Source organism: Atractosteus spatula, chromosome 1 (assembly GCF_055471065.1).
Source record: "Atractosteus spatula isolate fAtrSpa1 chromosome 1, fAtrSpa1.hap1, whole genome shotgun sequence".
Lineage (NCBI taxonomy): Eukaryota > Metazoa > Chordata > Actinopteri > Semionotiformes > Lepisosteidae > Atractosteus > Atractosteus spatula.
Genome location: NC_142706.1, coordinates 63362177 through 63389729, shown reverse-complemented (window position 1 = coordinate 63389729; position 27553 = coordinate 63362177). Strand labels below are relative to the sequence as shown.

The window sequence follows — 27553 nt, the reverse complement described above, 5'->3', positions numbered from 1 at the left end:
ATGGTTGTACATATTATGACTTCTTTTTTTTTAGTTTTTGGATCTTTACCAAGTTGTACGTTCTGCATTTTGTTTGCTGCGTGTGAAAGGAACAACAATGTGGACAATAGTTGTACATTGGTTTGCAGTTCTTGTGTGAAACTGTCTTTGTCTACCAGAGCTACTAGCAAAACAAATAAAAATGACTAAAATATGCAATTGAAACCCTCTGTATTTCCACCCTTGCACCCTTGCCAAATAGTGGCCGAGCAGCCTCACTCTGTAGAAAATGAATTAAATTAGATGGGCACTTTGCCTGCAGTGGAAAATGTTGCCCTGAGGTCAGATTCACTAAGTTTCTACTCTGGTGAAAAACGTTTTTTTCTTTTCTTTTTCCTAGAGGGAATTAAAGGCTACTGAGCATTCGGAACTGCACACACACTTTCCTGAACCCGTCTTTGTATTTCATGTCTTTCCTATCGTTGTATGTGTGGTGTTGACCCAGACCGGCTGATCACCTCCGATTTCCCAGGGCGGCCCCCAGGTGTTCACAAGTTTACCGAAATCCTAGACTTGTCCAGCTTTGATTCGCACTCCCATTTTTGCACTTTTTCTTTCAAGCATACGATATATATTAAGAGAGATGACTAAGCATGCTGTTTGTGATGAAGGAGTGTTACAGGATTAATATGTGAGGGGGTTAAAAATACATTATTGCACTCCACCACAGAACCTCGTGAAACCCATGTCCCTAGCCCAGCGGCTAGTGAGCCCTGTACCCTGCTGTCCCAGGATACCTGTGCAGCTAGCCCTCACCCAGTGATTGGTTTATGGCTTTACAAGCGTAGTATCATTATATTTATCTGGTATTGAAACATACACCAATTTGAAATTTCCTCTGAACAGAACTGAGGAGCAACCATGACTACGTTCCTTATACAATGGGGAGCTTTGTGCATCTGTGACGACTAACCTGCCTTTTAATTGAATTCTTTTGATTCTGGCCCATTGTTTTTTAGGCTCTTGGAATTTCACAGAATGGTCAGATTTTTCCGTAACGGATTCTTTTTGCTGGGAATGACTTGGAGTCAACATATATTTCCTGGGATTCTTGTTCACTGTCAACCAAACTCGGTATTGAACTGGTGTGTCATCGCTTCAGCCCCTGGAAGAAGTGCAGGGTAATGAGTAGGTCCATAGGCCCCGGCTTGCCAGGTTGATGAGAATAGGAAGGCTTGTTTCACTGTACATAATCATTTTAATCTTTAAAAAAAAAAAACTACTGTTCAAATTTTGCGAGCGATTTTAAATGGGACATTTGTTTAGAAGCTCTGTGCTCCGCCTGCACCCAGCCGGTGCTAGCCTGGATTGTGTTGCAGGAGGGATGGGAACAGGTGTGAGCTGTGCACACAGAGGCAGCTGGAATGTTGGGACAAGAGGAATGTGTTGTACCAGGAGCGCTGATCCCCCCCCCCCCCTCAACCCCCCATTTTTGTGATTCACCCCTTCCCAACCCCATGATTCACTGTGCAGCGCAGTTTTGCTCTGATCCCCTCTTACTCACAGCCAATGACATCACTCTCCCTGGAGCGCTCTCGTCCTCTCCTCTTGGGTCTGGAGATTAACATTCTAGTGCCTTTCTGTCACCCCCACCTCGCTGGGCTGTACTGGACCATGGCTAGCTGTACCCTGTCTCCTGTCTGATTTATCACATGGGGCGGCATTGTGGCGTTGTGAGACATTTACATTTACCATTCCACCCTCATGAACAATTTTCCTGTTCTAAACTAAAGTGAAATTGTAGCACTTTTGTGTTGATTTAATAACCCCCTTTCCCCACGGTTGTACATCAGTTTCTCTGTTCTGTGAAACTGCTGTTTGTCTGGTCAGTGCTTCTCTTCATATATCCTTCACAAGTATAGCCCAGATGACAATATTTTGTTAAAGCAGTCTTGCCTGGTTGTACAAGCCAATGTGGAAGAAGATGTAAATAATGTCATTTTAATATTATTGGCTAGGGGAAGAGGGGGGGTACACACTAATATGACCATTATGAAGCTATCAGTATCCATCCATCGGTTTTGATTTTAAGAAGCACAAAGGAAACTGGCAATTACCAGGACCTGATCCTAAGACTATTAAAAGTGGATGCTGGCATGCTCATTAATCAGGCTTGCTGTATGATGCATTCTGGAGAGGGCACAGTGCCTGGAAATAACTGCATTAAACAAAATGGGTGAGCTGAATTTAAATGTGTTTGTGACCTTTTTGACTCCTCGCCTTTTAGGAGACCTGTGCAGTGTAGAAGTGGCCAAGTCTACAGTTTTCAGTTACACAAAAAGAAAGTGGCTTTCTGTGGCACATTATGTGAGAGACTTTATTAAACAGTTGCTTTTTAGCTTTTTTTAATAGAAATGTCCTGTTGCTCTATTGACAGAAATCATCCTAGATGACAAACGCCCTGTTGAATTTTAAATGAGCACTCTCTTCCTCATTTTCCTGGCAGAAATGAAAATTACACATTGGTGTGCAGCGTGAAACAAGCACTTCAAAATCTGCTTTCTCAAGAAAAGGAACATTGTTTCCAGTGGGGAACTACGGATCCTAAACAATGTGTAGAAGTTGTACAGCACATTGAGAGGTTGTTGAAGTGTCTGCTTTTAGAGAATAAATTCATATCTTTCTTTGCTTTTGATCTGTATTGGCCATTTACACCTGGAGACCCCTTTAGTCCGTTGCGTGCAGGCTTCTTAACCATGAATGGAAAATTGAGCAAGAGGAGTCTGGACTCTTGAAAAGCAATTGTTATTTGTTGCTCTGGTTTGGATCCGAAAATGTTACCCCAGTGTTGTAATTGTAACAGCAGAGCCCTGTGGAAACACTTGTCTGCTGTCTGCCCAGTCCCATTTTGAGCAACTAAATGCAAATCCCCGATTCTTTTTCCCAATTAACGATGCAAAGCTTGCACCAAGATAAACCTGTTCCGAGGACAGGTTCCCTTTCATGGAGTATGGACGGGCACAGCTCTGTGCTTTGCAGAGCCATGGCAAAGTATGCCAATCGGTGCCACTTCCCGTCCCGCACCGCACCAGAGAACTTTAACAGCGCGGTGCCTGAGGTGTTAGAGGAATGCCAAACCCTACAGCGTAGTCTCCCCTCCCTCTCAGGCAAAGCGACAAAAACATGCTCCCCTCGGCAGCTGACGTTGTGCAGATTGACCGTTGTTCAGACAGGCTCACGCTCATCAGATCAACTAATCAATATTCGAGCGGACAGAAAAGGGGGAGCAGGAGATAACCTTGTCTTAAAAGCCAGCGTCCTAAAAATACGCTTCCTCCTTGAAGACCCTTCCTGCCTGCTAATGAGCTGTGTGTTTTGGCGCAAGTGGTGTCCCCACCACTTTGCAGAACATGATGAAGCTTCGGCTGTTCCTTTGTCTGTTTCCTCCCGTTTGGCTTTGTTTCAGGATTCTGGGCAGGGTGCCCAGGCTGCCATTAAGATATTTCAGGGCCATCACTTTCCTTGTTTTTTCTTTACTTTAGTGCCTGGGAGGATCAGATTCCATTCTTGGGGAAGGATGGGCTTTGTTATTTTCTTATTGTGCCTCTGCGCTGCACGCAGCGTTGGAGCGCTGGAAACCCGCGACGAGATTCATGAAATGAGGAAGTCGTGAAAGATTTTTTAAGATTTGGTTTTCAGCTCACACTGAGTGCCAGCTGCAAAATATTGTGGGGTAGTTCTGTGTGTGTTCCTTTTCATCGGAAAGCAATTTTTATTGTCATGTTAACCCGCAACATTTAGCGCAGTGGTGTGAAATGGAGCTGCTGTTTTTAAAGAAGAAGCACCACTTTGGTTGTTCTTCAGGTTAACGGCAGCTCATAGTTCAAATATATACAGAGATCTCATCCTGGTATCCTGCCAGTGTCTTACTCTTGCCCTGGTCCATCTGTTGAGCGCGTTGATGTCTCGAAACAGGATGGGTACAGTGTAGTTCCACGCCATGCTAAGCTCTGTGGCATGTCCCAGAGTTCTGACATCTCCCTTGTGTGTTAATTTGTGAAGGAACAAGCAGTTAAGCACCTGACTATAGAGGAACTGGACTCTGTCTGCGCGTTCAGAAGTCGTGCTCATGAAGACATGGCACTGGGATTGTTCTTCTCCTGCGATAAGGGCTGTACTAACTAACTCCAAACGTCTAACCTTCTGGGCACTGTGATCACTGTGATTGCTGATTAGGAGCAATCAGCAATCAGCTGTGCTTAAGCTGCTATATTACACTGCTGGGGAAAAAATAACAACAGGGAGGGATCTTTCTAGTCACTCTGTACAACTTTTTTTGAACTGGGTCATCACGGAGCCTGGACCCTTGTGCCTGGAAAGCACCATGTTGTCACAAGTCCTTTACATGATGAACTAAGCTGTGAAACCATGTCAGAAGTTCAAGCATTGTCCCCTAGTGATAAGCACAAAACTGCTCTCCAGCTAGCGGTTCTTCTCAAAGTCAAGACGCTGAAGAAGAAAGAGCCGACTCAGAACTGAAACAGCAGAGATTGCCGGCTGTGGGGCGGGGATCGGAAGGCATTTGCAGTCTTGGCAGGCTCAGCGAGGAGTGGGAAGCCGGGGAGCTGGGAAACACTTGTGTTATCAGAGTCACAGAGTCTTTCCTTCCCCTGTCTGTGTGATGAGAGATGGGTGGGGAAAGGTTTGTAAAGCAAGGAAGGAGGGAGAAAATCTAAAGACCAGAACCAGAGATAAAATATAAGGACTTAAATGATTGTATGTTTTTTCATAGTAGTAAATATCTTCTACTCCCTGCACAAAGAATCACACCGTGTGAGAATCACAAGACCTTCATTTCTTCTTTTTTTAGGTTGGAGTCAAATTGTTTATCCTTTTTCTGCCACTATGCAAAATCACAAATTTGTTGTTCTTTGGCCAGTGTGAAGCTGCTGTAAAAACCGCATCTTCTCGCTGGCCGTAAAGACCTGAAGCCACACACAAAGGCAACCTGTCTGCGTAGCAAGGGCCAATAACTTTTAGCTCTCGGGCAGAATGAACAGAGCTGGAATATCTATAGAGGGAGAGGCACCGCCCTGGCTCAGTGCAGGGGTGACTGACCTACTATAAAGCTAATGTCAGTGGTGTGTGCGGTACAATAACGCCAAACGATTTCATAGTTCATAATCCAGTCGCACTGAGGCTGTGAATACAGGCCAGAGATTTCATTTTGATCCCTGCTGAAACACGGAAAAATAGGCCTAATAAGTATGGCACTCTGTGTGACATTCTGCGAATGTGGGGAAGTGCTTCTGCCTGCATGAATGAGATGCACAGGAGGAGGAAAGGGGCTCGTAAGTTTTTCCAATGATTTTCGTGCACAATGACGATCCCCGTTTGGAATCGCCGGGTTTGTATTGTCAAGTCTGGGCTGGCAGCTGCAAGTCTCGTAACCAAGTGCCGACAGCAGGGAAACTGGGCTGCTGCTTGAAGTGATTGTGGCGGACCAGCAGGTGGCCTTCTTCCCTCTAGCCCTGCTTTAAAACAGGTGCAGCTATTTTTACATCTCAAGAGCAGTGCATGTTAACTGGTGTGCCACAGAAAGTTCCTGAGCGAGGTATAAAAATCTGATCTGCCCCAGGCTTGGTTCCTACATCCCAAAATTAGTGTATGGTCAGGGCTTTATTTTTGTTTAGGACTTCATTTTGGATACATAGTTGTGGATTTTTTAGTTGTAAAATTTTGCTCTAGTTTTAGTTACCTGGACTTCCTAATGTCAATAGTAAAAAAAGGGGGTTTCTGCATCATGTGAGACCAGTGCAGTTTATTAGTTTGGATTTGGACAGAGAAATGCAGTGCTAATTTTAGTCAGTACTGCAGAGTTAATGAGTTACAGACTCAGAAACACAGGAGTGTCTGACACGCCTTGTCTGGGACGTTTGCGTGATTTTGGACAGCGGGCTGTGTGGGGTCCACCTCCTCAGAGATGCCTGAGCTGAAAGTCAAGGACCAGGTGTGGCATCCTTAAGACAACATCCTAGTATCGCACGCCCAGATTGGGAGAGCCTGAGTGGGCTTGTTTTTAAACACTTTACCATATATTCAGCACTCTGCCAACTCTAAAGAATAAACATGCCTCTGTTTCATTGAGCTTTCTTTTAAAAAATCTGTTGGTTAATGTTCGTTGAGGTGTAATTAAGAAACTGTAACAGCTTGATGAAATACAGAACTATTGAACCTGAAGCCCTGAATGCTTATCCTGGTGTCCTGTCACCATGAACAGTAATGCTAATATAGAACTGTGCGGTTTGTATTCAGGAGAAGAGGTGGGATTTGATGTAGCTATAGAAATAACTTGATGGTCTGCTGTTGGAATATTCAAGTATCTTGTGATAACAATACCCTCCTTTACAGCAGTGTGACCGACAGACTTCTGTGACCTCACAGAGAGCTGTGCCCATGGCTCAGATCAGGAACAACAGCTGAAGGTGACACCAGGGCAGTCTGTGCTTGGCCGGAGGTTGGTCATGTTTATTGAGCACAGCGGTGGGGCGAAGCTGTTGTGACTATTTTTGAAATCTAGAGCTCTTTAGATCGTCACCCGATTTCAAACCTAGAACATCTGTTCTATTTGTTCATTTAGGCAAATAATCCATTCAGTTTGGTCATCAAGAGCTCAGCTGGAAACCAGAAAGCTGTGAGGACATTGGACGTCCGTCAGTACAGCAGGGGAGAAAGGGGCTGGAGGAACAGCAGTGGGCAGGCTATGGGCTCAGCTGCACCTTTCTGCTTGTACTCGTACAGACCTGAGGGACTGGAAATGTGTTGATGCGTTAGTAAAGTGGTGTGAGATTGCTTTTATAAAATCATATATACTGTTGCAGAAGTAAACATGGATTGTTTCTGCAGACGTTTGTCTTCATGTCTTTGTATGTAGGCTAAATTAAGATTAGGCATCAGACAGTTTCTCTTGTTGGCCCATCTATAAGTGAGTTTGAGAGGAAGTGCTTTTTGAAAACAAGGAAAATCATTTGTCAAAGAGAACTGCAGCCACACACAAAGGCATCATCTCTGGTTTGTAGTGGCCAATTGTTTTTAGCTCTTGGGCAGAATGAAGAGATCCAGAATGTCTATAAATGGAGAGGCACAGCTCTTGAGATCGCATTGGACCTCTTTGAGAGCACATTGGAGTGGTAGCTTAGTAAGTGACAAGGCGATTTAAAATTGGGTATAGATGTGTGCCATATAAGGGATTTTTGCTTTTCATTGTAAATTGTATGATGTCATCTCTTTACAGTATATAAAACACTTTGAAAACTGCCTGTTTTTCAGAGAGGCCTTCTCATTTCTCCTGTGTTCTGAGAGAACACTTCTTTAGACATGTATTGTGATCAGTATGTTGTGTGACTCACAATATTATTTTCCACAATTAAAACACTTTTGGTCACCAGCTTTTGGTCACCAGCATACAATACATCTACACAAACATTCATATGTATATCATTTATATATATTTAATATGTTTGTTGTATTCAGCACACCCCTAAACTTGATTCACTGTTGTACAGGGTATGGCTGTTTTGTGCTGAACTGAAGTTTTATTAAACTGTTGCCAGAAATTAAAAATGGGATCATGCACACTGTCATTTCCTCTCCCAAATGTCCCTTGCTCCCCATCTTTCTTTTTTCCCCTCCACACTAATTCTTTGCTGGTGTACCTTGGGGATCTAAAGCACCAGTCCAAACCATTTCTCTCTGTCCAGAAAAGCTGGAGCTATGATTGTTACGAAGGTTAATTGCAGGACACCAATGTCTTTTCAGTGGAATTCCGGCTCAGTTCTTTCCAGAGCTAAAAAACTTTGCAGGGTCTACCAAATCAAAGCCCTACCCTCTGTCCTCTTAGCACTCACATCCTTGTTGTTTCCAAGAGGGGCAAGACAATTACTGTGTCTTTAGCAGATAATGTAGCCTGCCTCCTCCTCCTTTGCTTCTTTCCTTTCAGATGATTCCAAATATCTTGACAGCGTTGCCTGGTATTTTGGCAGAGGTCCCCTGAGTGTTGATGTCAGCTGAGAGAGAGGAGCGGGGAGGGGAGGGGGGAGGAGGGAGTGAGTGGGCTATTCGAGGCACTTGTCCTATGCCTTTCAGTCACACAGTGAGAAAGAGAGCGAGAGACAGGAGCCGGCTCTGCGAGCAGCGAGCTTTTCTCAGGCTGCTCAGACAGGCGGCAGCAGACGGAGAGAGGGGGGAGAGGGCGGACAAGAGAGCGGGAGAGGGCCGAAGTGTGAAAAAAAGAATTATTGTGAGAGCAGGCTGGAACACACACAGGCCCCTGGAGACTGGATCACAGCGGCGAAAACAGGAGGGAATACAAATCCAAGTGTACTGCGGTCTGCTCCAGTTCAAGCCTTCTGGAGGGGTATCTTGGACTTGCCATGACACATTACAGGACCCTCGGGGGTGCCGCCGTGCCCTTGCCCCATGCCAGTCTGCTTCTCTTCTTTGGGGTGCTACTGACATGCCCGCGCCAGGGCTCCGTTTTCAACCTGGACACCACGGAGACCTTGACAAAGGAGGGCGAAGCAGGCAGCTTTTTTGGGCTCTCTGTGGCACTCCATCAGCAGCTCAGACCTGAACCACGGAGCTGGTGAGTCACCTAGGCACTGCCAGGGTGGGTGTGAGGGCACTGTTTCACAGACTAGGAGTGTACTGCACTCTGTTTACGTTTGGGTTAGGACAGAATGACCTAATCTCCTAGCAATACAAGCCTTATGCTTTATCCTCCATCATTTATTTTACTTTCCAGGGTGCTCAAAAGTTATCTTTTTGGAATGCAAATTGTTTTGGTTGAGTAAGATTTGTTGTATGAGAGAATCGGACTGAGTGCTGTTGGTACTGTCAATACTTGCACCACGAGACTTTGCTAAGCCTTGCTATGTGCACAGGAATGCAGTCATATCTTCACATATGCTGTTTCGAACTTTCAAAGCCATGCATATGAACGATGATCATAGGGGCTTTACTTGATCATTTTTTTATTTTGTAATTTATTATTTCTTGTTCTGTTCTGTCATCTGTGAAGCTGTATATTGTCCAGGGAGTACAGTGTGCATACAGCACGTGCAATGTTTTTTTTCTTATTCAGAGTAACCAATTAACTGTGAAGATATGTCCAGGAGATAGGAAACTAGCCCTGTAAACAGTGTTTTAAAGCAGCAGGTTTTGAGGTTTCTTTTTTAAATGATCTGTGACTCTGCAGTTACAGTAGGTGAGTCCAAGATGCACGTTCTTGTCTCGCTTATCTTGTGCTGTGAAATTAACCATAATCATTAATAACTGCACTTGGTTAATGTGTGCGAAGTATACACAATTTTAGACTGTTGTGAAAACATCTTTCAGTGGTCACAGGGCTTGTGGCCCTAATGCCGTGGAAAGCAAGTCTATTCCAGTATAGCATTGCTCTGCACATTGCTTTATAAAGGCTGATGATTTACTGTACGTCCTGTTAAAGAGTTCCATATTTATCAGTCCGTTGCCTTTGTCCAAGCTCGTCTTACAGCTCTGCAGCCTGCTCGTCTCTTCGCTGCAGTGTGAGTGAGCCGCACAGTAACTGTCCAAATTAAACCTGCCTTGGCTGAGCCGTTCTTGCTGTGTGGCTGGGAGAGCTACTGAATCAGCCCGTGGTTTGGAGTTGCTTGAAGTGGACCCTCAGACCCTCCTCCAGCAGACCCCTGGCTTGACTGTTTCTTCTCCCCATAATCTGTGTCACCTCAACCTTGCACCTCAGGGAGTGGCCTCTCACACAGCAGGGGACCAGATGGGTGTTCCTATTACAAGTGATTGTTTCTGGTTTATAATCCATCCATTTTCTAACCATTGCTTCAGATAGAAGGTGGCAGGGGAGCTGGAGCCTATCCCAGCAAGCAACGGGGGCAAACCAGGGTACATCCAGGATGGGATGCCAGTCCATTCCAGGGCACACACAGACACACACACACTCATGCCAGGGCCAAATGTTCCTGGAAGCCAATTAACCTACCAGTATGTCTTTGTACTATGGGAGAAAACTGGTGCACCTGGAGGAAACCCACATGAACATGGGGAGAACATACAAACTCCTCACAGACAGCACCCCAGGTCTGGAACTGAACCCGGGGCCCCAGTGCTGCGAGGCAGCAGTGCAAACCACTGCGCCTTCAAACTGCCTTAAACATTCTAAACTAAATATCTGCATATATACATTTATAACTCACTTTTATTATCCCCATTCATGGAAACACCTGATAGTTTTGAAGCTAATCAGTAGACCAGACACCACCAACAAAAGTCTCAGTATAAAATTGCACCTCAAAAGAAAATCAAGTGAAGAAAGCAGGGTGAGCAAACTAAAGAGCAGGTGTGGCTACATTGTATACAGTGTGGTTTTGATCTTGAAAGAGGTTTATCACAGAACTGCTGCCAAGACGCCTCCGCACTTTAGCCCAGAAGAGCCCTTGAGCAACCTGAAACCATTACACCCTAATGATGTGAAAACAGCAGGTGCTTTTCATATTTAAATACAGGGTTTGGGTTACTAGCTAGTAGGATGTTCATTGGAATGTCATTAATGTAGCATCAACGTAATGCTTCAAAAACCATGATTGGAACATTTCATAACATGCAGAAAATACATACAATATGTTTACATGCTAATATGAGCAAAAAGAATATAGTAGCTTTATGTTCTGAGTTTTAAACAACAGACTCTGCCATATTACATTGAGCAACTTATATTTGGAGGGAACGCATCTGTTCTGTGCTATGTGTAAAACACTTAGCACAAAGTGGAGTAACCACAAACAGCAGATCTCTGATGGTGGCATCTGGCTCAGCTTGACGTATTTTGTCTATAGGAGTGTTTACTCAGCTAGCACAGTTTCCTAGATTTTGCTAAACCATGCTATATTTATTTTGCTAAAGCTTTTATCCAATGCAACTTTGTGCAACTCGCACTGCATATACTGTATGGGAGAGAATGTTTCACCTTGTGGGATGAGAAAATATTTTAATAACGCCACTGGTGTCTTAGTGTAGGTACATGCTAGTAGCAGGTTACCTTAAAATGCCTTGTTTCAGGTCTCTGTGTGATGCAACCGTAGGATGATTACAATGCCTTAAATTTATCTTTAGCTCACAGCCTGTAGGGTTTTCTCGGTGGTATAGGTTATAAACCTGGTGCGATCACTTTCCAAATGTCAGCTTCCATTCAGGTCAGCAGGGGTTGCCGCCTCTGTTGAATAACGCCAGCTCTAGTGCCTCTGATCCCAAAGCATCTCCTGCTGGGATAAAGACACTTTGGCGAGAGCATCGCTGATGAGCACGATATTTACTGGTTTTGAATCCATCTCCATTGGCAGGTCTTCAGCTGCCAATGGAGAGATAATTGGATTAATTAAACCTCAGAAATTGTTCTATACAAAAGTAATTTTAGGAGCAGATTGAATTAAACCTATTACTACCCCAGAATTGAAAGCAATTCAAAAAGGCCTGATTTAAAAATATCTATTAAATTTAAGGTTCAAATAAATAGACTTTTAAACTTGACTCTCAGTCAGATGGGGAAGACCTGATTAAGCAAGTACTGATATATCTGATGGCGCCTCACACTGGTTACAACTATTCCTTCTATAATAGAGTTTAATGTGAACCCTGCCCAGTGTCTCATGTGGCATATTGCTCTCCTCTGACTAATAGGCAGTAAAATGATCCTTTCAGGTACATTGACTATTGAACTGAATATAATCCTTGCTTCACTCCCAGAGACTGCATTATCACAAGGCCTCCGAGACACATTGGGGACTGGCTTGTATTGATTATGTTGTTGGAAAAAAGCAGTGACCCAGTGCGATGTTTCTGAGTGCTGTGAAGTGGGATTGTTCTGGTTTGGTGGAAGGTTATGCATTTTTCTGCTTGCACAGGAATGAATCTCAACAGCTCCTAATAGCTTGTTGCCAATACGGTTCGTGACCCAGAAGAACTTGGTGAAATGGAAAAACAGGTATTCCTGACTTCCGTATTCCTGTAAGCAGACTGCATTCCTCTAAGTGTGAAGGACTTTTGTAAGACTTCCAGTGAGCTGTTAGGTTTGTCCCCATCTTGCTATTTCAATACATGATTTGATCCAGGGTATGTGATGAGAATCCCATTAGTTCTCTGAGACCAAGTAAAAAAGTTACACTATGGGCCTGTAGGGAATCAGACCCATATGAATTCCTTCTGAAGGATCAGACACAGCTCTTCATGAAGATCTCAGGGGCATGAATCACCTGCTCAGGCATAAGATGAGACATTTATTTTAGTGGGAATTGGGTCCACCTTGGTTACTATATCAGTCTGATTCACTACCACACGTCTATGGATTACACACATTTCTATGGGTTTTCTTGTATAAAGAACACAATGGATGTAGCTTGTTGTAATCTGTAGCGTACTTGTCTTTTGTAAATCAGTCTTGCGTTCTAATCCCTGTGTCTTGTCTTCTAAAATCACAGGGTGTCCCTGTCAGAGACTTCTTAAATTCAGCTGTCTTGACTTGTGGAGAGGAGGTTAAGAGTGAAAATGACTTCATGCTGTCTTTTGTGCTTCTGTTTTGGGGAACTAAGTCAAAAGGAACACCAACAATAAATTCTGTGACAGATTGTGTGCAGACTAGCAACACAACCAAATAGAGTAGTGAAGTAGTGAAGAAGTAATAAATAAAGTAGTGAAGAGCTGCCAGTGTTTAATGTACGTTTAAGACAAATGACCAGTAAAATAAAGAATGACAAAGCACTGACCTTATTCAAACTCTGTTGACTAATACATTTTCTAAATGTTTTTCATGGACCTTGCTCATTAATAAGCTTAGGTTTTCCAATCATTTTATGGTATTCTGGGCTTCTGTAAAAGCAGCCCAGATGAATATCATACTTCCCGTGGTAATAATAATGACAGGCTATGAAGCAAGTGTCTTAATGCAGCTCATGATTGCATACTTTGTAAGTGAAGCCCATAGTCTTTAATGGGAAATCCATGCTGTGTGATTACCTAATGAGTCAGTGAGGTGAGACTCAGGAGGACCAGTGCCTTAATGCTATTCTCACAGCACCTCGGCATGACGCTGTACACGGTGCAGGTCCTGCACAAGCTTGGAGCAGAGTCCCAAATTGCCTGAAGTCCCTTTGAACTCCAGCAAAGGACATAATCATGATCCTCATGCCTAATAAAACACTCTTTGGGAAGGTTCTGTTATTTTTTCACAAGAATAGCCTTGTCTCAAGTGTGTATTATTCAAAAATCAATTACATGGTAACCATGTCTTTATAGCACCCTTTTTATCAACATACCCTGGCCTGGCTTCCCGCAGTCGGGCAGCTGTCTTGGGCGGTACTCTCCATCGATTTCTGTAGCCCGGAAAGGATCCCCTCCCCCTTCCAAGGACACAGGGGTGCAGATAGGGTTGCCTGAGGTTCAGTTTTAGACCCCGAGCTCGTTTTCCTTTCTTAAACTGGCCTGGCTATTTCAGTCTGTCTCCTCGCTTGGTGTCTGGAAGTTCAGCTACAAGAAGATAACTGTCCCTGTGGTCCTCTGAGCAAAACATGATTTATTTATCGCATTCGTGTGTGCTCCAGCTCACAGCAACAGGAGATGTTTCTCTGAGAGGGATCTAGGATCTGGTTCAGACATGCAGATGCAATTCAAAACTTCAAAATCCACAGCACCCTAATATTTAGGACAAACAACTGAAGGCGCTCACAGGCCCATGTTGTTTCTCCCAAATATACTGTTTGCATTTTTATCTGCTCAAGAGCACAAGAGCTGTGTCATCTTGATGGCTACATTTCAAGAGCGATGCGGATGGATAAAGCCTGATATTGGTTGGATGAGGTCCTCTGGACTTCAATCAAAAGCTAAATTGAATTTCAGGAAGAAGCTGAGCTGGAAGTGGCTTCTTAGCCCGCGATGGAAGTGAGCATCCAGAGGAGGTCCCTGACGGTCTCTGGTGGAGGGTCTGCTCCTTTGCTGTCTAATTTGTCCAGCAAAACTTCCTCAAGCGCCGCTGGCATGTCCCACAGAGAGCTAGGATGTTAATAAAGGCATCTGATTAAGTGATTGTGGTAGAGAGGTCTGGGGGAGGGGTGTGGGGGCTGCTGTGTCTGTATCATGACGGTTATTGACTGACAGTAAATTGAGTTAAAAGTGTAAGTGCAGCATCAACGTTTTGATAGCAGAATGCCTTTATTGGTTTAATGTATTGCTGGCGAAAAAGGACACACTGAGCTTACAGGGGCTTTGAACTGTAAGACAAGGGGTCCTGGAAAATTAAGCGTTGTAAATCAGGGCCCAATGCTCTTTCTTCACAATATTTTACTCATTCCAGTTTATGTACTGCAAAGTGTACATTCTGGATTGCTTTGCAACAGTAACAATCAAGAGATCAGAATTTCCCTTTTGTTACACATTTTTCTATTTTTGTTCATCCACCCAGTGTCAAGGAGCTGCTCATTCCAGTGAGGCTCATGGCAAACTGGAGCCCCTCCTGAGAGCATGGGGTGCAAGGCAGGACAACATACTTGGACTCTGTGCAGAACATGCAGACTTCACACCAAAGGTGTTCCTGTCCAGAATTGAATCCCAGGAAGCAGCAGCACTAACTGCCCTGTCACATGCCACTCTTCCCAGTTTTATTTTCACTTTAAATGTATGTTTTCGTTAACATTACGTACCAAGAACGGGTAGCTTTTGTGATTACAAGCTCACCTGAAAGGCCCTTTACTCACTTCCTTAGTGACAAAATCACAACCAGAAGGGAAAATGTGAGGACAAGTGGACGCAATCAAGAGGGAAAGAGAAGTGCTGGGGGGGATTAGCTTTTCCTGTCCTCTGGAGGCTTAGAATGAGGACACGCAGTTTTCCTTGCAGTCTGTGTTAGCTTCTGCAGAATTATATTGCTGACTTCATCTTGCTCTGAATTAAGCCCATATTTGACCATTCTCCTGATGCTGGTGTGATTTGTCCTCTTATTTTTCTTATAAACAGTGCCTGTCACGCAGGCTGCTTGCCTGCAGCTCATCAGGCTGTGATTCTTCAGCTCCTTGGAAACCGAGCTTAGCCTGTTTGCATGTACACTCATTTGCCTGTTGCTTTTACTCCCTCTCTGCGGTGAAAGTGAATTTCAAAGGCACCGTACCCATCATATATATAAATGGGCTTTGCATGGGCATTTGCTGTAGATACCTGTACCAGACAGGTATAAGATATTCTCAGGTTTGGTCATTCTCACTGCATATCCATGCATGTTTGGGATTTGCCCTGAAGAAGAATAACAAGCCCTTTTCTTGTTTCAGTTGCGTTAAGCAATTCTTTTGGCTTATTTGCATTTAAATGGCAGAGTCTCCACTGAAGCCTGCTCGACATTCACCATGAAAGACGTGAAACTGGCTGTTTCTCTCATTTCTGCTGTTTTTAACTTCGCCATTAATCACACGGGTGGAGAGAATGTGTGTGGCGGGGGGGAAGCTGCACCTTTCAACCTCATTCTCTGTACATGTCCGCCACTTAGCGTTTTAATGGCTGCGTTTCGGAAGGGAATTGCACACAGCGCAGACTGTCACACTGCAGCTGCCTTTTTTTAATTCTCCAGTTTCTCTGATAAAAGCCCTGCAGGAACCCCGGAGACTCATTAATATTGCACCACAATGCAGAGACAATATGCCAAGTCAGGAAAACGCTGAAGAACTGCATCTTAATACAGCATTGACTCCACTATGGGCTAAAAGACACACAATGAATGCAGGATCTGATCTTGATTGTGACACTTAACCATTAGATGACCAAAAGTGCATCTTTGATGTGTCACATATTTGTTTTCTCTCTTCCAAATATCAGCATTAGACAAGAGCCTTTGGAATGAGAGTCCAACCCTTTGGTGAAGATGTTTATTACAGAGCCCCCTCGACACAGACAAATATCTGCATACAAAATATGCAATATCAGGCACAACGTGGAGTCAACACTAACACCACAGTGTCTGACAGATTGGCTATGTGCCTTATACAGATGCTAAAGCAGAAAACCAACATTGTATTGTACTGGACATGTGAAAGTGTCGAGGGGAAAACTGATTCTTTTATTTTAATATGGCAAGGCTCTGTGAAGGTCACAGACAAGCCACAGTGGAACCTTCATGGTGTGTGGTGAAGGTCAGTCCTGTGTCCAAAGATGCGTCGCGGAGTAGAAAGAAAGCTCAAAGAGGGGCATTCCATTTTGGAAGAAGAAAACAAGCAGATCTCTCGGAAAGCTTCTTTGGTGGCAGGGCCAAGCCAGTGTAACTATGCTGAAACTGTCTGCTTACTGTTATTTATGGAGGTGTGCACAGGGTATTAGTCACTAGGAAATATTATCTGGGCCTTTGCCATGTAGAGGAAGGAAAACATGTGACATAGCTGGAAGCCGCGGCCGAGAGTGGAGGGTGGCGGCCCTCTGACTGGAACATGAGTAGTGTCTTGTTGAGAGAGCTGGCAGGCATTGATTAGCACTGAACTGATGTTTCAATGATGTCACCCTCTTTATAGATCATGTGTGTCATACAGAATACAGTATGTGCATTTAGCCAATAGCCTACACACAGAAGGCATATGCACACATGATTGTGAGAGAGCTGCACACAAGATCACGGACACTGATGCCGGCATGTGCACCCCACAACTGCAGGACACGTTGAACCGCGGAGAAAGCTGCGCAACATCACGCATGGACACACCCGTAGACACACAAACATGGGTTTGTGTGTCAGTCTGCTCAGGCTCTTCTGTGATTGTGGCTTTCCCTTAGTTGCCCGATGTCACGTCTGCTTTGGCTCTTTTGCTAAGCCTGCCCATTCTGACCATTTACACGGAAATCAAAATGAGATCTGGCGCGCTGTCTTTCACCAGTCAAAGTCTCAGGTACGACGTAATGTGAGAAATGAGTCCAGATCTATTTGCACTGACTTTTAACACCCCGCTGTGCAAATCACTGCATATCTCACCCAGCCTCCTGTTAAATAAATAAAACATAGCAGGGCCCCCTGCCTTGATGAAGAGACAATTTAATCACTCTCTCTCGGAATGAGCGAAAACCTGCCAGAGCAGGCAATTATTTGGGGATTATTGGGCTGTTTGCCACAGGCAGGTTCTTTGCGCACGCATCTTATAAATTATAAAAAACGTGGACTTGCTCCTTGCACCCTCAAGTATTCAGTATGCTGATTGTCGAAATGCAGCTCAGTCGCCTGCTGAGATTGCTGCAGTGTCCTTTAATGGTGCTCTGAAATTCTGCATTAGTCACCTGTGCCACTGTGCAACATGCCCTGTCTCTGCAGAACTGCTCCATCTCAGCTTCTTTTAATGCATACTGGTTTTCAGGGTGTTCAGATCAACAAAGCTTCATATCAGTGTGGTTGATTACCACTTTTCTAACTACTTACATTACTCTTCTAAATTTCTCTTAACTCTGACTAAGCTCTAAACAGTGGCGTCTTTCTGTCCTGTGTTAAATAGGGTGAGCAGTGTTTCCATGGCCCAAACATGCACTGAAATGTGTGTATTCTAATGTCATGTGTGTAATGTCATGTGTGAAATTACTTTCCTTGTCCTTCTTGACACAATCTACAGTATGTGATTGTGTGCTCTTGATCTTGGCTTTTGATTTCACAATGTCATCGAAGTGTAGGACTCTTTTTGTCTAAGCTGAATTTAAAATGGAGAAAGCAAAGCAAAAATGACGTGAACACCTAGTGTTCTTTGTATCAGATTTTTAAACTGATTTTAAAAAGAGAGGCGAGTTTTGCTGTAATTGGGATGAAAGGTGAACTGCTCTGTGTGTGTGCTGGCTACAGATAAAGCAATTATTTCAGGAAGCCATGTGCTGCTCCTCAGAGACCTCTGCACGTGTGTGAGTGTGGGATAGTCTGGAAGCTGTGTGAGGTGAGCCTCTTGTGCAGAGTGTGATCAGTAAACGCAACTCAGAGAGTGTGTCCGTCATGGGGCCGTACAGTGTCAGGCACATAATATGAACGAAGACGCGGAAAATATATTTTTCGGTTGCTCAGCAGGCTGATAGGTTTGAAAACCTGTTTATCTCTAAAGGGTTTTGGTCAATGTGTGTGTGTGTAAGTTTGGGCATATGTGTTTAATTGGAGGGGGGTGGGGGGGGGTAACAACACCATCTGTTCCCATGTGTCCCTTTCCTTTTGTTTTAAAAAAGGGAGGTGAGAAGACGACACCGGCACCCAGTTCGGCTTTTGTGTGCAGCTATTATTATTTTACTGCTACTGAGACAATGAGTGGTTTCAGACACTGCATGGCTTAAGGAAGGCCTGAAAACACAGCAAATAGAAATGTGGATATGTGCATCAGTATGTTTAAAAATACACAAAAATACACGAAATACAGTTCGTGAGTATGAATAGACTAGAGTTAAGGTCAGACATATAAACTGGGGCTCCTCTTCTGTGCCTTGAGTAACCTTTAAGTTGTCACGCAGTTTAAGGGAACCTGTGGAATGCCTTGGACATAACAGCACTTTAACAGCTGGGCGATGAAGTCACTGCAGATCGTACATAAGCAGCTGAATACACCTCAGTGTCTACATTATGAAAATGCCTTTCCAGTGTTCTCAGATCTGTGTTAAATCCGATCAAGATCTAGACTTTTATTATCCATCAAGTCACTTTTGGTCTTTTCATTCTTTTGCTGCAGTTATATTCTGATTCATGGCATGATTGAAATTGCTTAAGTGCAGACTTTTTCTGTGACTGATGAGGAGTAGGTTTTGAAATGCTGACCGTATACAGTAAATGGTCTAAAGATCAGAGCCTGAATGACCAATCTTCCATTTTGTACATTCTGTTGAGTTGGTTGCTTGCCATCTGTGCCTAGGCTCTTTGTTCTAATGTGGGCAGACTCTGCGTTTATGATGTTTCCATAATGCAGTAGTGCCTGTGCTTTTCCCTATCTTGATTACTTTGGGCCGGACTAAAATCTGTTCCTTAACTTTCCTGTCCTTTATTTGGAGGTCGGGTATAGGAATTTGTGGCTCCTGTGTTTTGTTCTTTAAAGGCACCGAGTTTCTGTGCACTGAGAATATCTGATATAGAAATGCGGACGTGGAGATCATTATGTCACTAATGGGTGATCAAAGTGGGGATATAGACACTATGGCTTATTGAAGAAGACTAAACAATGAAGCTTGCATATGAATAATTTGTACTAAAAGGCCTTTCTGATGTATCCCCCATTTCCATTATTTATTCTGTTAATTCTCTGTGTATAAATTGATATAATCCTTGGTACCAAATTGTACCATTATGTATATTATATATATACATCAACTGTAAGGAATTAATTATACAGGCAAATAAATATTTTATCTTTCCTTAATAGGCAATGTCTATTAAAAACACTAGGGTCTGCTCTTTTAATATCCTGGTCCCAAGAGCCTGCAAGTATTGATCTTGGGAAAATGCTGTCTTGGTGTCTAAAATTGACCATGATTGAGGAACGCTGCCATTTTAAACAAACATAAATGTCCTTAAGCCGGCTAACCACGAAAGGAGACTCAGTGATCTTATTCCTATTGGAAAGGAAGGACAGTCTTTCCCCCAGCTGACTATTAAAAGCATAGTGCTGGTCATCAGAACCTGCTCAACACTGTCCTTTTCCCCTGCGTTGCTGTAACAAGCCAGTTAAGGAAGAAAACTGGCCACAGATGGATTCATCTTGTACATCAATGTATTCAGCAATGACCCAAATGTGAAAGCACAATCATATAGCCTCCAGTGTGTGCTGACGCCTAATTAGAGAGGATCCAATTTTACTGAGCAAACTAGAGCTGTTATAATACCAGCCGTGCTGCTTTTTCAATTCATCGGGGAGAGATTGAGCAGACAAAGCCCAGAGCTTCTCCAGACTCATTTGAGGTTTGCTGGTGTTCCTGTCTGGGCTCTGTGTCATGGTCGGGGCGGGGCAGGAGAGCTGTAAGCGGTGCTGACACACCTGATCTGTGCCGATCCACAGGCCAATTCTACAACTCAAGCATTTGGAAATCCAGAGGATGAGTACAGCATGGGCAGCACGGCTGTCAGCACAGGCTATCGGATGTATTTGCCTGTCTTTTATTCAGAGGTCAGAGTAGGAATTAGTAGATCCCATGCCTTTTTATTTAAAGGCGTCGAGAATTATATTTTTCTGTACACTGAGAATTAAATGCAAAGACATGAGGAGAAATAAAAAAAACTGCAGGACTTCTCTGCTCTGCATCAGAGGACGTCTATACTCCTAGGGACTAGGCACCACCAGGGAGATACACAGGGTCATTCTTACCAGTAAGAAGGGTCTTGCACAATGGATAGTGCACTGCTTGGACAAAGCAAATATTTTCTGTACTGCACATTCATGTGATAGCAGCTCCAATTATGAACTTAAGCCCTGTTACGGAGCTTTTACATGGAAATTGGAAGCAGCTGTCTCTTCATCCATGGCCATGCCTGTCCAGATCAGGACAGAGTTGCTGCTGAAACAGATGGAGCAGCGAAGCCTGAGGATTTTTCTTTCCTTTGGAGGAGTTTCATCCACTGTCCTTCTCACAGCCACCAGAAAACGGGAAGAGACAGGCAGAGAATAACTGGCAGAGGATCAAAACGTGTTTGTGCTGTCTTGCTCTTTTGTGTTTAATTGAAGAACACATAACAAAAATGGCATGTCAAAGAAACCCGCACAACCTTTACCAAGAGTATACTAAAGGGCCTCAAACTCAGATACTGGAGCACTGTGTGTCCTTTATCTCATTAGCCAGTTAACCTAATTATATTCTTAGTGAGACACATATAGGATTTTTCTTAAATAATTACACCAACTTTGTAACAGAGAGCCCAGAACAAAAGCTCGAATGAACCGGGCCCTCTGGGATTCAGACCTCTGGTGTACAAGATCTGCACAGTACTTTACAGAGGATAATTCTGGAAACAACATGTAGAAGGCTTTCTCTTATGATGCAAAAGAGCAGCTTAAGCAGACTTATTTTTGGTAATCAGATGAGCCGAAATGCCTCCTCTTGTTTCTTTCAGATTGTCTTGCGTATCTTTGCCTTGTCTGTACTGTTAAACATTTGGCCTCAGTTATCTGGTCATTTCTGGTGGGAACAGTGTGTGCTGTGCCTACTCTTAATAAACCCTTCACCTGCTTCAAAAACTCCAGTAACACCATGCTTAGAGAGTCTGTGGTTGTCTCTACCAATGTGTCTACAACTTCAAATGGGCTGTGAGGTGAGACTAATTCCTTTCCTTATTATTGACGGTATTTTGAAGTTCACTCTCTTCTGTCTTTGTTTTTTAAATGACTACTTTGCCTGGGGAGAACGATGAAGATCTGCAGTACACAGCCCTGTGTTGTAACTCTCAGTGGGTCACATTCCCATATTGTAGTTCTAATTGAAAAAAAGAGACTGAAAATGCCTGTGTGCTTGGGGGGTTCTGTCGGAGCTAATTTGAGCAGCTGTGGGAGTGCTAGTTATTAGCTGGTGCGAATGTATTTATCAGTGGCCTGTGACACAGCGCAGAGAGTGTCAGGGGGAGTAGGCAAGATGCACGTCAGCTGGAGAACTGATTCCATTATCACTCCTCAGCGTGGACAGAGGCAGGAAGCCTGGGGAGGTCGCTTGCCTGCAGACCTGTTCCAAGTGGCCACAGTACCGAAAAAGGCTGCTTTGAGTGTCTCTCGCCCAAGAGGACGGAGGTGCCTTTGGAAAGGCTACGGAATTGCTTGGACAAGTTTCAGACCTGCACATTTCCTCTGTGTGTGCTGGAAAGAAGGGAAGTGAGCCTTTGGAAAGGGACATCATCTAAAAGGAAAGCTGGCTGTGAGACCTGGCTGTTGACCTCGAGTGCTTTTCTGTGACACTCGAATTTCAGGCAAGGCTTGGAGATGAGGTGCCAAGTGAGGCTGCTGGTGCTGGCCAGCCCAGGCTTTAATGTGCTCCAGCTGACTAACAGGACTGTGCGAAGCGTCTTTCTGCATCAGATGACAAGTCATAAAGTAGCAAGGAACAGAATGCATTTTCCGCTCTCTGAACTTTCATGTTATTTATAAATAAATCTAAATCAAATCAAAGAAGTTTAAATGTTGACAGATTACTTTTACAAAGCTAGACCTCCTAACATAGGTTGAAAGTTCTCATTCGTTCTCAATGGCCACCTTTAAAATTCCCATTTTTATATATTACCTTTTCTGCAGAAATATGTCAATGCCTTTGGCTGCACTTTCACTCTGTGATGCCAATGTTGCGTGCTCTTTCTTCAGAAGGCTACAGTACAGACCCAGGGTGCTGTGATGAGTGTTTTCCTCCAGACTGCAATATTCAGGACTCCTTCACATCTCCCATAAGAGCCAGTCTGCCCACAGCAAACCCTCCTGGGATCATGGAGGAGCAACACCAACAAGTTAACCCTGTGAGAGAGAAGAGAAGAGATTCATTACTCCAGGGCAGACAAGGGAGGAAAGAGATAAGGGAGGGGGCGAGATGCTAGACAGAGAAAGAGCTGGGAGTCAGGGGGGCAGATAGAATTGATCTCCAACAGCTGCCGGCTCATGAATTTAGATTAGATTGGAAGCAACTGCTAATGTTTTTTTGGTCTGATGCTACTGATTTTCTCCACCTTCCGGCTCTGCCCCTCGGTCAAAATAAAAATTCGTTAACCCCAAAGCAGAGCTGTGATGGGATCTTTAACAGTGTCTGCTGGAGACATGCTGTTTAGGTGTCACCATGCACCTACTCTGCGCACATTACGAAAACGGGCTGTGTCGACACATAGCTCTTAGCATGACTGCAACACAACATGAAAACGAATTGACTTCCACAAGCTTGGAAATTCAACCACCTCTTCACCAAACTGTACATTTTTTTAAAATAAAAAGCAAAGATCCAACAATGAATAATTTATGGCCAGGCGCCCAGTTCATCCCACATGTTGTCAGATAGTTGCCAAACTGTTGTGAGGATTTTCATGCCAGATGCTGCCACAGCAGCATTTCCGATCAAGGTCTCACTGTGTTCCCTGTTTAGCACACAAAATAGGACTGTCTGTTTTGTTATAATCTAGTACTTTTTAAAACACTGCGGTGGTTTAACACGGCTGTTCATTCTTGCACTCTTACGTGCTGATGTCCACCTAGATATGCTTAATTACAGGGACCATTTTATTAGGAAATATGCAGCTCCAATTTCATGTTAAAGTAAAATCAGGCTTTTTGTTGAGGCCTGATGCTTCCTGACTATAGAACTTGATGATGCCCAATTAATTTTGAGGTCATTTTCAGACTTGAATATCCCCCATTAAAACAGGGGATCATTCCTGGGATTGTACTGCCACAGATATCCCCTATTATTAAAAACAGGGGATTACAAAAACAGAGAAATATCAGGCAATGACCAAGCAGATTAATAAACATGTAAATTAGATAATCATAACCCCAAGATTTAATGTAGAATATGACAGTGTGGTAGGTATGGTTTGTGAGTTCTTTGCTCTTTGGCACAGTTTTGTTGAAAAGAGTAATAATTCAGGCACACTGGGTTAAACAAGTAAAGGTTTATTCCATGCTGAAAAGAGAAGAAAGGAAGTTTTTTTCCCTAAAAACCACAGGTGTACAGTCGTATTGGCACTGGTATACCTACTATTACATTGAACAATAGGATAGGCTATAGTTACTGTAGGTCAGGTTTATAACTTATAAGTTTCTGCCATGGAACTTGTAGTCAGTGATTACTTGGGTTTAGCTTGGGAACAGCAGTTCCTTTCATATCAAGTTCAGTAGGTTTCCACAGGACATTTTAGAATGTTTTTATGATACTTTGTACCTACAGTAATTTAAAAGAGAAGCAGTATTCCTATAATATGCTGTTGTAGACGTTTTCTACAAGACATTCTGTAGTATTCCTTTACTTGTTGTAGAACACCTGTGATTATTTTCCTTGTATGTAATAGTTACTACAGGAGTATCTCAAAACCACCACAACCTTTTCACTGTTTTTCCTAGGGTCCTCTATCCCCCAAAAGACAAGAGGAGTAGATAATTTCCACCTTGTATGCCTGGCTGGTTAGTCTGTGAAGAAGGTCCTGTATGGCTACATAAATAGAAAGTGATGTTCTTTGTGATTAATGTGAATCAGAGAGGGTTTGACATCTCATGATGTATGTCTTCTTAGAGGTTGAGATAGAAACGCTTCACCGCATTTTTATTTGAAGCGTTGTGACAAATCTGGTAGCAGCTGCTTTCAGGAATCCGTACGGACAGTTACAAACCTTTGTGACCCTTGACCCAGACATCTTCGGCCTGTTCTCCTCAAACAGTCCCGCCTAATCTACCTTAGGCATCTTGATATTAATAATCCATCTGACGAATGCTTGCTGATCAGAAAAAGGCCAACAGCAGTGATAATAAAGCACTGACATTTTGCCTTTGTGCCTTAGCTGTGCTTTACATGCACAGCCTCCTGGGTAGAGTTTGAAGGTCCCATTTTCCGGATCAATTTATTTGTCTGATTTTCTGTAGCTAGAATGATATCTTTTGGGGGTGGTGGGTTGTTTTAAAATGGAATATAAATTTTGAATGGGGATGCTCTAATTGCCAATGACATTGGACTGTACAACATGGGCTTTGTTTGCTTGTCTTCATGGTAAAGCCACAGACTGATTAATCTTGATGAAACACAAAGTGAGTCCAGGCCATTCGCTTAATGGACTCAATTGCTTAATTGAGATAAGAGAAAGCATTTTTATCATCATCTATTAGCATTCCACTGCAGAACTTTGTAAAATGAGATTACTGAGATAGAAATATTGCTTCAGGAGTAGATGCCCTATCCATGACTGATTAAAAAATACATTCCTTACTTGATGTAACTGGTTTCTGTTTTTTGGAAGCAAAACTAGGGTTGTGGAACATTGAAGGTGAAATATAATGTGATATACTGTATCACCTATTCAGGCTTGCTCCCCATTTAGGTAGAGTTAGTGAACTGCAAATTAACTGCACATTAACTAGAACTGCAGTGTAAAAATACTTTTAATATTCTCAAATATCTACTTTCCTTCTCCCATTGTCACCACTTAAAATTAAAAATCCCACCCCTGGAGGTGGGCAGTGTAGGGTTTCAGCAGCAATCGCAGCATGACTTTCTATTGAAAACAAAAAGAAAAAAACAACTGTCACTATGGGCTTTACTGGAGTTTCTGTTTCGGGGAGCTACAGATAGCATGAAGGGGAAAGCTATTAGTGCAAACATCCGATTTCATTGGTCCAACGGTAGCCATAACAGAAGTAACTTAAGCCAGAAGCATGTCTTCTGTAAGACACGAATGGCGTCGGGTTGAGAGGCGAGATAAGGGCAGGATCTCCTGAGACAGATGCTGAGACAGCAACAAACTCTCCAGCTGGCACTTGAAGAGAATGATGAGAAGGAGAATTTGGGTTGATGGAAATAATGGTGGAAGCCTCTCAATGGACCCCTGCCAGATGTCACCCTGCAGCTCGCAGCTGGAAGCCCACTGAGCTCAGCAGGGGTGAGCCTGGTCAGTATCTGGCTGGAAGTCCTCCTGGAAAAGCTAAGGTTTTTGCTGGAAGAAATTAGTGGGACCAGTAGCGGGCACTCACCCTGCAGTCTGTGTGGGTCTTAATGCCCCAGTATAGTGATGGGGACAGAAAAAATACTGTAAAAGAAAAGGTGCTGTTCTACAGATGAGATGTACAACTGAAGTCCTGACTCTCCACTGTCATTAAAAATCCCAGAATTCTCCAAAAGATAGGGGTGTTAGCCTGGTGTCCTGGCCAAATTTCCCCCTGACCTTTACCAATCATGACCTCCCATCATGAATCCCCATCTCTGAACTGGCTTCATCACTTTGTTCACCTCCCCACTGAGAGCTGGTGTGTGGTGAGAGTACTGGAGCACTCTGGCTGCTGTCACGTCATCCAGGTGGGGCTGCACATAGGTGGTGGTGGAGGGGAGTCCCCATTACCTGTAAAGCGCTTACTTTATACTACCCCTCTCACTTGGAGGGGGGGGGGATGGGTACAGCACTGTCCTTTGAAGAGACATGCTAAATGGTAGTAAATGAGACTGTAAAAGTAAATGTGCCTGGATGGCACTAGGGGAGAGACACATGTCACTTTGACGGAGGCAGGGCGGGTGACCTTTGGTGATCAGCGTGCAAGTCCAGTTGAGCCAGACCTTGCCCGAAGAGGCCCAAGGCCCTTGTCTCCATGTGATGTGGGTCTTACCAGGTGAGCGAAAGTGTGACAGAAGGACCTAACTCTCCCCAGGTGACAGATTGCTACCATTCCACTGAGCCGGGTTGTTCAGGGTTGTTATCTGGTGACCTGAAGCCGGAGTATTGTTAAGAATCCAGCATGTATCTCAAAGCAGGAGGGAGTGACTGAATAACTAAACATTCTATTTTCCTTTACTATTGATTTCTATTCCTCCATTTTCTAACCTCTTCATACAATAAAGGGTTGCTGAGTACTGTCATTTTCATTCTGAAAAAATTAAAGAAATGCTCAGTCTTATTTGTATGCTTACATACAGCCTTGTTGAATCTGGTTGTAAGAATTAAAAAAGGTTACTGGCGAGAGGAGCCCCTTTAACACCTTGTTTTGGCAGTCAGTAGCTAATTGATCCATCTGTCTCATCCAGCCCTTTCTTGAAAGCAGCTGCTGTTATATGCACCCTTTGCATCTTGGTCAGGTTTTGTAAGTCACTTTCATGGGTAAATGGGTAAAGTCGTCTGCCAAATGAATAAATGTACAGTACATGTAAGCCAGGGTATTGGCTTGGATATCACAACTGCATAGCTTGTTCCATACTCCCACAAACCTTTGGGTAAAGTGTCTCCTTTTCTTAGTTTTAAATGCACATCCACATAGATTGGACTTGTGTCCCCTGATTCCCCAATTAGTGGAATACGTGGACTCTGTGCAAAGTAAATGAGACAGAAGGCCAGTTTATTTTCTGTAGCCCCAGTTTATTTTTTAAGTTTTTGGGGACACTGGATGGATATAGAACATATAATGTATACACCAGGAATGGCAATCTGTTGAGCTATTGCCATGATTGCATTCTCATGAATAAAAGACAATGTGCTTCTTATATTAGATTCTTAGAATAGCATCTTTCATTTACTTCTTTTTTTTTATCTGAGAAATGAAAATGAATATATTTTAGGTTCTCCCAAAGGTTATTCCACCTTTTACAATCCTGCTTGTGTTAGCTTGGTCCAAGTGTCATTTAGATACCCATGGCTTGTGTGAGAGTCCATTCCAGGTGATAAAACCCTCTTGGCATGCAGGAGAGTGGGCAACAAATAATTTCCGCAGTCGTTTTAGGTCCCGCGTGTTTCAGAGGTAGTGTAGAGCAGCGGAGAGTTGAAAATAAATTATTAGCTGGGTGGCCAGGACGCGAGTTGTGAAAAACTTGAGAGCAAACCAAAGAGGAAACCTTAGCAGCCTTAACTTCCTGTGGA

General features: G+C 43.5%; 1 protein-coding gene across 4 annotated transcripts in view; it reads left to right on the top strand.

Moving 5' to 3' along the window:
* The first annotated feature begins 8122 nt into the window (after positions 1-8122).
* Positions 8123-27553, top strand: part of itga7 (integrin, alpha 7) — a 53247-nt gene continuing 33816 nt past the window's right edge. For all 4 annotated transcript variants that reach the window (XM_088915622.1, XM_088915613.1, XM_088915640.1 and 1 more), the window contains exon 1: positions 8123-8623. In XM_088915622.1, coding sequence (XP_088771748.1) covers positions 8412-8623 — 212 coding nt within the window. In that variant the 5' untranslated portion in view covers positions 8123-8411. The remainder of the gene's footprint in view (positions 8624-27553) is intronic.